Below are 13,284 nucleotides of genomic sequence, written 5' to 3'. Positions count from 1 at the left end.
AACAGTGTCGGCCGTGGGAGCGGAGCCGAGGGCTCTCCGCGGAGAGCGAGAGCCGAGGCTCAGGAGTATGTGCGGGTCCGCGAGGGAGGGATGGGGAGGGCTGCTGCGCGGTGAGGGAGAGCCGAGGCTCCCAGAAAGGGAGAAATAGAACCAAGTAGGATAAAATACTCGTGTGCTCGTCTGGTAGGAGGGGCTCAGGGCGGAGACGAATGAAACCTAACTCAGATGAGATTCAAAAATCAACTGTTTTCAGGCTTTCTACCTACTGCAGCTTTAACCACTCTTGATATAACATCTTAATAACTGAAATACTGGGTATAAACACAGAGAGTCATCATCAAATTCCCCTTATGTATCTATGGATATTAAAGGGGCAGCGTGCCCACAGCATCGGCTCCAAACTGTAAAACTACATCACTTATTTTGTTACAATTCTATTTTCTTACATTCATAATACATCTATAAATATTTTTTACTAATCTGCCATATCGTCAAGAATATTGTTACACAAAACATCCCTGAAACATCCTGACATTATTTTAAGGCCATATTGTCCACCCCTTATGTACGTATAAGTGAGAAATCATTTGGTTCAGAGCTACACTGAAAACTTAACTTTTCTGTTTCTGAGCTTATTAAATGCCTCAGGACCAGAATGTATCTTCAATAAACAATCTGTCAAAGATCGACTTACCACCAGGAGACTGAGCTGTGGTATTGCCTTGTTCTGGTATGTTTGGAGGAGGTAACGGCAGACAAACACCAAGATACTGCAGGTCGATGGACTGTGTCAGGTCGAGGGAGCTCAACTTCAAGCCCACTAGAAAAAGAGACAAAAAAAGAGTCAACAAGAGAAAAATATTTACACTTTTATTACTTTGTATAACCTACTGAGCCACTGGGATGTTTATGTGTGCTTGTATGAACTCACCCTCCTGCAGCACAGGATGGATGACCTGTCTGTGTTTGAGAGCCCTGAGGTCCTGCAGCAGGACGGCCTCCAGGCAGGCTATCTTCTCCTCATCTGTCTCTGGAATCACCTCCACTGAAACACAGCAGAGAGGTTTTCAGAGGATTGTGAGCGTGACATTTGATTCATTTCATTTGATTTTCCTTTTTAATCTGCACGGTAACATCACTAGAGGAAATATCTAAAAGGCTGGGTGTTGTTGTCATGCATGACAAAAGAAAGTCGTCAAACGTCATGAGAATCCCAGACGCTGTCTACTATGACACACTACATGAGATGAAACACCGGATTATCACGTGCGATACTCTTTGTCATTCAGGATCCATGCCAACACCGTACGTCACTGCGTCAGGCTATAATCAGGCTGTCATCATGTAGTGTGAACCCGGCATAAGACAGCCTTCAAATTGCTCACCTTTTTCCTTCAACTGCACCGGTGTCGTTAAGGAAACTGGAGATGCTGATGGTGTGCTACTGACTGGCTGCTCCCCAGCGTGAACCTCAAGAGCTTCCTGTCACACAGAAGAAAATTAAAGCTTAAACACTTTACAGGACTTTTATTACTGTGCACCAAAAACACTCACACTGGTATGCAACAACAAACCCCGTCTCAGGAATGCAGAGACACAGCTTCTAGACTGAGTGAAAAAAGAATCCTTTGGAGACATGAGATCATTTTGCTGTAATTTGTAGTGTTTTACCTTTGAGGTAAATGACACAAACAGCAGGCCCTCTACATCATCCAGCTCTGGTTGCATAGCGACAGTCGATGATGGGCTGTGGGCTACCGTGGGGGAGGCAGCCGCAGCTTTCCACTCTCTTCCCCGAGAATGCCCCCAACGTCTGTTAATCCTCTTCCTCCTCTTGTGGTACCCGGGTGATGATGCCGGGGTAGACGTGGAGGAAGTGGGAGTCATGGATGTTGCTTCAGGCGTTGTTTCAATGCCTTGCTCCAGCTTTGGGGTTTTACTGACGGCATCAGCTTCTTCCTTTGGCTCCACGAGTGGACGTTTTTGAACAAGCACAAGCTCACCGAGGGCATGTTTGCCTCTTATACAGGGGACATATGGATCACTGTTGTTGGAGGAGGAGGACATTATGGGCTTCAGGACCAGTCTGGTCTCTTGCTCGTTTGAGGGAGAAGCAGGGACGGTGTCATTCTTCACACTGTCAGACAGGAGAGGGGAGTACTGTTTATTAACACTAAATAAAATGTGAAAATGATAACAATGATCTCATTATAAAAACATATTAACTTTTAATGGTACGGCACGTGGCAATGGTATTACAAAAGCATAATTCCAGCAGTTTAAAGGAATACTTCATCCACATAAAGAGAAGCTGTGTATCAGTTAATCACCCCGTGTTACACTGAATTTCTAAGAAAACTTTCCTTTTCTTACATGACTCCATGGTGAACGAAGAATCAAAGAATGGAGAAAAGTCTTAACAAACCGGAGTGAAAGGGGTCCGCATTTTACAACAGCAAAACCATATTAAAACATCCATTTACAATCTTGGAGTGTAATCCACGTCTCATTTATCCAGCTGTATGCTCAGTGCTTGCATTATTGCATGCACTTCTGCATAAACAGTCTCATGCATAGACGAGTAGCATACCTGGGAGAGTGCGTGTTTGAAATCTGCTCAGTGGAATGCACATGCAAGGTTCAAACGCATGCGATTGCTCAGATGTGCTACCCCTATGCAGAGGAGTTTTAGTAAAAATACACATACATGTTTGGGAAGCACTGAGCATACCAGGGCTGCAAGTAACGATTATTTCCATTGACCATTAATGTCAATTATTTTCTCGATTAATTGAGTAGTTGTTTGCTCTATAAAATGTGAGAAAATTGTGGAAAATGTCGACCGTTTTTTCCCAAAGCCGAGGATGACGTCCTAAAATGTCTTGTTTTGCCCACAACTCAGTTTACTGTCATAGACGAGTAAAGAAAACAGAAAAAATATTTACACTTCAAGTGCTGTATGTAATTCTGGAGACAGACAGTTGATTGTTGAGTCTCATTCCCAAGTAGTCAAATACCAACACTTTGAGTTTGTTGTTCGTTTTGACTACCAACCCAAAATCCATGTATTTGATGACCTGGGAATGAGACTCAACAATCAACTATCTTTCTCTAGAGTTAAACGCAGCACTTTTAAGATGCTGGAAACAGAATTTTTTTTAGTTCTTTTCTCAAAAAAAGAAAAAAATAGTCAAACTGATTTATCAAATATCAAATTAGCAGGTAATTAATTTAATAGTTGACAATTAATTGATAGCTGCAGCTCTAAAAAGATACAACTGGATAACAGAGACTTGGATTATACACATTTAGATTCAGCTTTGCAGTTGTGAAACGCAGGCCCCTTATGCCTTTTAGTCACCTACAATTTTCTACATGCTGGATTCTTTGTTCGCCACAGAGGCATGCAAGAAAAACAAGTATTTCTTTACAAATTCAATGCAACAAAGGGTCAGTAATTGATATACACATGATCATTTCGTGGGTGGAGTATTCCTTTAACCCTGTAAACCTGGAGTGACATCACTTTTCTTTCGCAAGTATTTAAACCTTTGAACTCTGAGCAAGTTAGTGCGATTTCTCTCTAAAACATGGGGACAATGGCATTCAGCAACTTGATAAGAGATGTCCCACAAATTGAAACAAAAAAAGATTTGGAATTTTCTTTTTTTAAACTAGAGAATAAAGAAAAAAGTTAGGGGAAAAACATGTTTATAAAAGTATGTTATTATAATTTTTAAGCAACTCTTTTCAGGTCATTTCCTGGTTTGTTTGTTTGTTTTTCTTGTCTTTTATTTTCTGTTTTTACTAATGTCTTCTTTTTGTCGTTTCTTCTTTCGCTGCTCATTGCATTTTTCCCATGTTTTTGGAAAAAAATCAAGCCAAATTGCTGAGGTTTCAAAGGGTTAACTGATGAAAGACCAGCCATTTCCCAGGATTGATCAAATGGGACATTATTTAAGGTTCCTACGGCGTAAGGTGAGTTGGATTCAAAACTTTTTCAATGCCACTCTCAATGAAATAAGACATATTTACAATAACCAAAATTAAAGGAAAAAAAATGTGAACGGACATCAAAAACATTGGGACAAGTTTGCCCAAATGTTTACGGCAACATAAAACATGACATCTAGAGTGGAACACTTGAAAAACAACTAACATATTATATTAACATAAAAGTTTCTCCTTGGTTTGCCTTTAATTACATTTGTGAGATGCGTTCAGTAAATTATTAGAGATTTATTTTGAGATTTTACAATGCAATATTGGATTGCATTAGATTTTATAGATAAAGCTAATAAAGCAGGCCCTCGGTGTAAATTAATGTGTTGCGTACAGAACAAATGCATAAAACTCCATAAAACTTACCTCAGATTATGCGCTTCCTCTGTCTTGTTTTCACTGAGCTCTGCGAGTTTTAAAATAGACGGCTGAGCGTCTGTCTTCACCAGAACTTGCCCGTCTGTAGTGACCCGCTTCAGACGGGGGTTGTTCCCGTCCTCCCTGAAGCCTTTTGCAAACGGATTGTGATTAATTTTCAGCTGCGTGATCCGAAAGTTCTGGTAAGTCGTCACAGCCATGAATTCAGTTTGTGGAAAAGTGAAGGTCATGCACTCTGGTCCCACCACCACAGGCTGGTCAGGTGTGGGTGCGACCCCATCTGGGACAGGTATCACATGTAGTCTAGGAATGTAGCGATGCATGGAGTTCAGGGTTATATGACCATCCTGGTCTTGGACATTATTGGTCAGTTTGAGCTTGTAAAAGGACACCAAGCTACCCATCCAGTCTGAGCCTTGGCAGGGGGAGTAATGGTGGGAGAATGCCCGGATCAGTCCCTGGGCCTGGTGCTCTGCTCGTCCACTGACCTCCCATTTAGTCGTGCTCCAGCGGTACCTGTACTGGTCTGACGGAACAATGGAAAGGACCAGACTGTACTGCCGCTCAGGATCTAGGCCAGCCAGGCGATACCTGCAGTACGGGAACATGCGGCGGCCCTGTTTAGTGAGAATCATCTCAGTTCCACAGCTGTTGAACTGCTTCCACACACTGTTATTCTCCAGAGTGACACTCACACCTTTGAAGGTCAACACAGCAGGAAAAGCGTTTTCCGGGTTTGGACCGCCAAACGTTTTAGATGGCAACCCAGATAAAAACGGTAGTGATTCTGGTATGTTGACAAGGCTTGTCCCTGTACATGTTAGAGAGTCTGATGCTGATGTGATGTGTGAGGTAGCTGGGCTTGTTTCAACACTCCCTTCAAAGGCCACAGGTGACGCTGCAGCAGGCTTGGCTGGGCTGGCTTCAGCAGGTGAGGAGAGAGCTGAGCTACAGTCATTACTTGCCATGGAGACGGCTTTGTTCTCAATCTCCGTCTCGCTAGGGATGTTAGGTCTCGTAGTGGTTGGTTCAGGAGGAGAAGAAGGGACAGTAGTGGGAGGAACTGAGGAGGGGACATTAGTCGAGCTCCCCTCCTCAGCCTCCAGTGCATGGGGGTCCTCCATTGATGTGAGATTGGAGTCTGTCGTAGGCATCACCAGTTGCTGTGGCTGTCACGCTTCATTTGATACCTGACAGAAATGACATAATAATGTTAACTATATAACACAGCATAGGTACAATATGCATTCAGAGCTAATTACCTAAACATAAGTCAGCCCCTCCTGGATGTTGTAACTGCCAACAATCCCTGCAAATTAAAGCAGCCCCCATGAATTCTGTGCAACCTTGCGATGTTGACCAATCATCATAGTTTCCCCAATCGTAGCAGTCCCCCACAGCAGACTCCCCTCCTTTTTTGTGGCTGTGCAGACACAGACACGCCTGAAATGAAAGAGTCACAATTACCAAAAAAAATTACAGCTAAAGACTGAGCAAAGCAAATTCCAAAATGTTCTGCACAAAAGCAGGGATAATCTGTTCTACACCACATGTCAAGAAACTACACCCATTAACAAACTTTTCTATCACAAAACACACCTGAAGAATTTCTGAAACATTCTGACAACAGACAAGACAAATCACAAAAACAGAAGCTTTTACATCTGGATCTACTGCACATGCTGACAGAATCAAGTTAGATTAAATAAACATAGTTAGAGGCAAGGGGACAGAGCTGACTTGCCTTTGACCCCCCACAAAAGGTAGTGACAGCGCCAAAACAGTGTCTGTATCAACAGGACAGTCTGCAGGGCGGGATCATAGCCGATGACGTGTTATGTGTGCGACCCACTGTGGGAGATTTAAAAAGTAGCTACTAGCAATTAGCAGCTAACTCATATAAGAACAGCAGCCATAAATGTCCACAAATTGGGAAAACAATGAGGTCCAGGAGCTCCTTACCCTCTGTGCAGTATATGATGGTTATTGACACGTTAAGGCCATTGTTATTGTTTAGAAAGCGCTTATATGTCACATTAGAGGCCGACGCTGATGTGTTACATCATGGCATAAAGAATGGGCTTAGTAGCAGCCCTATAACTCGATCTCTGTGAAAAAAGGGCTAAAAGCAATTACAGGTGATGCAAGCAGATGAAACAAAAACAGCTATCATTTACTGGAACATTTAGCCGTACGCTACCATTACAACACTGAAAATATATATTTTCAGATAATCTTGGCACAAACACTTCATAGAGACACTGACTGCTGGCACACATGCTGGATATACTGGCTGCTGATTATAAACATGGTCTAAATGTAAAGTGCAACATGTGAAATGAAATGAAGAAATAATACGACTACAGTCAACGGATCAAAGCCTTGTTTTCATATCATACAAAATTAAAGCACATTCAGCCGTTGGTTTCTCATGTTGCTGGTTGTGTGAATGTTTTGTGAGCCATAGAGCACCCAGGCCAAATTTCAAGATATCTGATCTGCATGATTCATAGAACAGCTCATCGTGTCCGACAGGAATTCAAATAGGAATCAAACCACTGCTTCAAACCAGAGCAATTTTAGGATAGGTTGTGCACTCCTGGGAAATGAATTAGCTGCTGATGGGGACATTATAATGCATTTACAACCGTGGGCCACATGTGGCACTTTGATGAGCTGCTGGTGACTTGTTTCCCTGTGTCAAAGAGATACTTCAACGATTTTAAACCAGGTTTGTATTAAAACAATGTGGGTAGGATGGGTAAACTGCTAAACCTCCCTCCATCCTCCCAGTGCACACATCTCCCTGCTCATTTGCCAGTGAAAATCCATCGAATGACGCATTATAAACCAAGATTCTGTTGCTGCATTGTCTAATTCGGAAATGTTTTCAGATTCGTATTTTAGTGTACTGTTTGGCTTTTTTACAAGGGTCTTTGACAAGGAAGTGGGCGCCGTGGGGATTTATTGGAATGGAACCAAATGGAATATAATAAGTGTGTTTTCTTTGGTGTATAATACCCCAAAAATAAGAATCATTGTGTGTTCACTGACTTAGAATCAGCTGTTTATATCTACATAGGGAGGAGGTCTTTGTCTATAGAGATTGCCAAGTTGCACCATGTTGTTTTCAGTGGTTTAAATCATCAAATCCATTTGTTGTGGAGAGGAGGAGACCTCTGCGGATACTTTGGCTCCCCGTAAAAATGTCTGGATCTTAAATTATCAGAGAAAATATCTGTTATAAGCTCTGGTTAAATCTCGACTAAGTCATGTAATTGGACTACTGTCCTTGTCCCAGTATACAAGCACAGGAGAGGAATTGATTTATTGACCAAAGTATGTCCAACTCTTCTACAATAGGTGCCGATATGCCCCCTTTCAGTTCGTTAATACTGGACCTTTTTCAGGTTGATCTGTTACATCACAGACCAAACTAAGGATAGACGATACATCGGCCGGCCGATATATCGGGCCGATATTTGAGTTTTTTACTGCGCGTGGGTTCGCAGATTTATTTTTCCCTGGCATGATTTACAGACAGGCATCCACGGGCAGCTCTGTGTTGCCGGAAGACCCTGCAGCGCACATGCAGCGAATCCTACTGTGTACAGTAGTTGTTGTTTTATTTATGCTTCAGCTTAAATATTTGTTTATTTTATAAAGACATTACTGGAAGATTTAAGAGCACTGAACTCTTTTTTTTATTTGAATGTATGATAATAATAATAATAATAATAATAATAATAATGATCTACCTGTTCTACCTCAACTTTCCATCTTGTTTTAGTATTTTTTACTGTTCAATAAATGTTTCTTATTTTAAACTTGAGACCTGTAATATTTGTTATCATTGTGTCATTTTTTTGATGTAAATTGAGGGAGCAAAAGCAGTATCGGCCCCAACTATCAGCTCAAGAAAATCGGCAGTCCATAATCGGTCATCGGCTAAGGGTGATGGAACAAAATCGGTATCGGCATCGGCCCTAAAAAATCCATATCGGTCCATCCCTAGACCAAACAATCGACAAACAAGTTAGCTACGGTTAGCTAGCAGCTAACTGGTACCATGGTGAACAACTTTACAGCTCTGTACATTTGGTCCGTCCAAAAAGTCACAGCTCTGGATGTAGATTTCGCCATGTTGTTACTGGCTTCTTTTTTTGTTACGCATTTAACGCTAATCAAGCTCTGGGTCAATGCCCGGGGTGGGAACTGTGCAGTGTGTGCACAGCGCCTCAGCCAGTTTGGGTCTGACTGACTGTATACATGCAGGAGGAATGTGACTAGCAATCTTATTATCTGGTTGTGTTAGTCTGACTTTGAGGCTAACATGTTTACGTGTACTTTAAAAATCCGGTTTTACATGGACCAACACAATAAATTGATTTTCTCTGATGTCACACACAGTGACTGTTCCTTTAAGGACGTGTCAAACATGTATTCATTAACCATATCTAACACTCCAAGTAATAACAAGCCTGCTTTCTTACTGAGCGTGTGCAAGTGTGGCTTCACATTAAGAAGAGGATGATTTAGTTGTGATGATGTTGCATAGACCTTGATTTGCAACAACAGAATAAAAAACACAACATGCAACCAGCTGATGTTACATACCCTCATTTGCACATAAGACCACAGAATTAAACATGTTAAATGAAACCACAAATACCCAGACACCAGGTGGAAAACAAGCTATAGGACATAAGAAAATAAACAATAAAGACAATAAAAACAAACAATAAAATGCCAAAATCAATATGTCTCCACATCTCTGGCTTGCATCCCTCAAAATGACACGTGATAAATATTATAAAAGCATAATCAAATGGCACGAAGGTGGTAACGTCTGAGTATTTTTAGTGTAATATGTCATTTCTATTTGCAATGAAAAGTGGACTTTGGTCCCGTTTATACGACAATGGTTTCAACTGAAAACGGTAAACTTTAGTTGCGTTTCGGCCGATGGTTTACACGACAGCGGCGTTTTCGGTGTCTGAAAATGCAACATTTTGAAAACAGGTTCCAGAGTGCAGTTTTTTGGAAACAGCAGCGTCTCTGTTGTCATGTAAATGCAATATGCAGTTCTTCTGAAAACGGAGACTTTTCGCACATGCGCATTACGGTTCCAGTCACTTGGCATGCGCGAGAAAGTCGACCGTCACGACAAAAATGCTGAGCTCTGATTGTGCTGCTCACCCTGTTGATTTGAAGTGTAGATCTGTTACTGTAGCAACTCCACCTCATCGTCCATCCAAAGTTATCTGTGCATGCTTTCCCCATTGTGTCTTCTTTGTTTTGGTTTGTAATTACCGCGTTGTAGAGGAAGGCGCTTCAGTATGGGCGCATGGCGCCATGCCTTGGCATTGCTTTGCAAATTTACACTGCCACCCATTGGCCTGGCGTGCATACTGCAGCGTTTCCACTAGATTTTGCAGCTCCATGTGAACGGGCATCGTTTCAATAACGTCGTCATAAAAACGCAGAAGTTTTTTAATACGCAAAGGACAGACTTTCCTGTTTTTAGAGAAACCGTTGTCGTCTAAACAGGGCCTTTGTCTTAGTGAAGTGAGCTGCGACACCTCTATGGATTGACTGCCTAATATTACAAAATTTACGACATGACTGACACTCTCTGATAGGCCTGGATTTTACGGATAAGATGCATTAAAAACAGACATTTTGTCAAACGTTTCTACCTTTGCAACGCTAATGAAGTCATCTCCGTCGCTGACAGAGAACAAGCTCATAACGAAGATAATAACGAATACTAACCAGGAGAAATTTCAGCATAACATCACCCAGCTGAGGACATGGCCAACATGCTCGGATGGGCCTGGATTTTATGGATAAGAAACATTAAAAGCCTACATTTCATTAAACATTTCAGCCTTTGCAGCAGTAATTAAAATAACAAAACAAGCTAATAACGTAACGGATGCAGATAATTCAGCTCCCGGTAAAAACCTCCGCTGAAGGAATTTTAACCAGGAGAAATCAGAGCTGGTTGCAGTCTGCAATCTTCACCTCTAGATGTCCCTAAATCCCCCTATATTTTACAAACTGTTCCTTTAAGGACGTGCAAAAACATATATTTATTAACTATATCTAACAACTAAATAATATAAGTCTACTAAGATGAGACCACAGAATAAAACCTGTTAAATTAAATCTAGACCAGAGTTTAAAACCACAAAGACACCAGGTGAGAAACAGCTAAGAATTAATAAAATAAATAATAAAACACCAAAACCAGTATGTCTACATATGTCTGGCTTGCATCGCTTGCAACAACCACGTGACTAATATTACAAAAGGCACAAGGTAGTAACTTCTTTGTATTTTTTTTTTTAGTTTAATATATAATTTCTGTTCACAGTGTGAGAGAAGTGGACTTTAGACCTCTCTGGTGTGACTGACCAATAGCCTGCCAGCTGAGGACATGGCTGACACGCTCAGAGAGGCCTGATTTATGTTTAACACACATTAAAAACACTCACTTAATTAAACGTTTCTACCTTTGCAGCGCTAATTAAATCATGTCCATCGACCGCAGACACCGAGCTCATGCAGTAACCTGTGTTCCTGTTGTCCTGCCCTCTCTGGGTCAGTTCACGGATCACACAGATGCTGTTAGTCTAAAGGTGTTAACCGGTCAAACGGCTGCATCAAATGAATGATCCCCGGTGTGTTTACCGCTCAAACTCCAAACTGCCCTCCACGCGAGTGTTTTAAAACTCAAAATAAAAAGCAACGCGGAGGATTTAAGTAGTTTGACAACAGCTCTGTCCTCCTCACACACCGCAGCGAGGAAGGCCGCCCCGCTCCTCCACTCGCAGAGTTGGAAAAGTTGCAGGTTTCACTGTCGCCTCACCTTCTCGACGTCGGTTAAATCCCTCGTGGCCCCACGGTGACCGCGTTCACGGCGGAAACTCCAACTGTTGCGCGTCGTCGTCGCCGTTAAAAGAAGCGGCCTCGGTGAATCCCTCGAACATAAACACACACTGGCAAATGGAGGCCGAGAGCCACGCCAGTGTGCTCGCATCGACCGACCCGAGCGTGCACGACAGGGAAGCCAAAGCGCATGCACAACATCACCCCCCTTCAATGGCGCGTGATTCCCGGGCCGCCAGCGCGAGAGAAGCGGGAGTCCTCCACCACCAACACCACCACCATCCCTCCTCTCTCTCTTTTTTAACGCTTGTTCCCACCTCGAGCTCTGTCCGCGCGCCGGTCAACTCTCAGCAAGTTTGCACGAGGATGTTTCGGATGTGTTACTCCTCACGTGAGAGTACGTACCCGACACTTTGTCCTCCTTCCTCCTTATTCCCTTCACTTCTTCCACCTTTTCTCGACCGCATTCACATTCTCACCCTCACACACACACACACACACACACACACACACATATAAACACACACACACTCTCCTCTCTGCCCCTCGCGCTCACACACACATACACACACATCCGTGCTCTCGGGCTGTGACGTAACACCATGGCGGTAGAGCTCCAGGAGCCAATGCGCACGCTCCCTGCAGGACTTTACCGGCCAGTTGTTTCATCATGGTGTCAGTGGTCTGGGGATTTGACCCAAACACCCCCCGAGGAAAAATAAATAAATAATAAAAACTTATTTTACAGCACGGAACAATACACGTTTACTTGTTTACACCCCTCGCGACACTGTCAACATTTACCTGCACAGTCTGAACCTATAACCTCGTATTTATGTTTACAGCTGCAGAAAGACGCCGCAAAACAACGTCGGCTGGCTTTGTTTCTCCAGGAAAATGGCGGCCAACACCAAATATAATAATGTGCAAATTAATCTAATTAATTGCTTGCACTGTTAATAAATAACCCAGAGCAAACCAACGCTGTATAATCTTTATTTTTTTTAATTTTGTGGTCTTTCTGGACTCAACTTTTCAAAATAAATGAACGCCATCACTTATAAACTTGTGAGATATTCAACATCCGGCCACCAAAACCTGCTGGCCACAGAATAAGCCAAACAAATATGGACACTGACTGCAGCCGGCATTTAAAGTCGACTTAAATGCGTTAATAAACTATATCTATTGTGAAGTAAAACAACAAATGCAGCAGAAGGCAGACGGCTCCCATGTCCACCTCTTCTCTGAGTCAATGGCGAGGGCAGGAGGGGGGTTGGGCCGCCTCCAATGGCTCCCTGCTCCAAGTAAACATATCTTTAAAATTAAATAAATAAATGCATAAATATATCGTGCATGCATCACAACTCTTAGCCTTTGTTTGCTTGTGCTTAACTCCAAATACAGTTGCAGCTGACTAAGTGAAGTATCATCATCTAAGCTGTTTGTGTTTATTTGTTGTGTAATAATGAAACACAACAAATGACACGACCCCCCTTCAAAGATTACACGCCACACTATCGGTTTATAATTCAGCCTGCACACTTATAAACACTGGATTATGACAGCGTGAGGACTAATGTGTGATCACAGTAGCAGGGCGGGGTTTAACCAGGACGAGGAAGTGGGAAAGGAGCTCCATGAACCCATCTTTGTGCTGCACGTGGGGATCTCGTGGCGATGTGCTGCAGTCTGTCACCATGTGCAGTTAGTCCTAAAAATCTGTGCACGTGTGCCTCGATGAATTATAGATCAAATATATTTAGGATAATTGGTAGTGAGTGATAAGGCTGCACATGTAGTTAACACGTTTCATATTAAGATAAATGCACAATAAATCTGCACAAAGCAACACCTGCCATACAAATATAATATTGAAATAATATACCCATTGTTATTTTTCCAATTTCTCCAGTAATAGGAAATATGTCTACTGATAAAGAGACATTTTTATTTTGTATTAAGCATTAATGTAGGATTATTTATTTACAACAATATACAACAAAATAC

At 42.2% G+C, this 13,284-nt stretch overlaps 1 protein-coding gene across 8 annotated transcripts in view; it reads right to left on the bottom strand.

Moving 5' to 3' along the window:
- The window catches only part of mgab (MAX dimerization protein MGA b), a 33,691-nt gene extending 21,831 nt beyond the window's left edge, over nucleotides 1–11,860 (bottom strand). For 2 of the 8 annotated variants that reach the window (XM_033648686.2, XM_033648691.2), the window contains exons 1-7: nucleotides 11,680–11,860; nucleotides 5,643–5,823; nucleotides 4,369–5,570; nucleotides 1,672–2,137; nucleotides 1,386–1,482; nucleotides 932–1,045; nucleotides 695–820 (exon numbers count right to left, since the gene is read on the bottom strand). In XM_033648686.2, the coding sequence (XP_033504577.2) occupies nucleotides 695–820; nucleotides 932–1,045; nucleotides 1,386–1,482; nucleotides 1,672–2,137; nucleotides 4,369–5,534 (1,969 nt within the window). In that variant the 5' untranslated portion in view covers nucleotides 5,535–5,570; nucleotides 5,643–5,823; nucleotides 11,680–11,860. Of the gene's footprint in view, nucleotides 1–694; nucleotides 821–931; nucleotides 1,046–1,385; nucleotides 1,483–1,671; nucleotides 2,138–4,368; nucleotides 5,571–5,642; nucleotides 5,824–11,254; nucleotides 11,534–11,679 lie in introns of those variants that run through there. The other 6 variants (XM_033648688.2, XM_033648687.2, XM_078173666.1 and 3 more) reach the window with 6 other exon arrangements.
- Nucleotides 11,861–13,284: the final 1,424 nt, after the last annotated feature.

This window comes from Epinephelus lanceolatus, chromosome 13 (genome assembly GCF_041903045.1).
Source record: "Epinephelus lanceolatus isolate andai-2023 chromosome 13, ASM4190304v1, whole genome shotgun sequence".
In the NCBI taxonomy this organism is placed as follows: domain Eukaryota; kingdom Metazoa; phylum Chordata; class Actinopteri; order Perciformes; family Serranidae; genus Epinephelus; species Epinephelus lanceolatus.
This window is presented reverse-complemented; position numbering and strand designations above follow the sequence as displayed.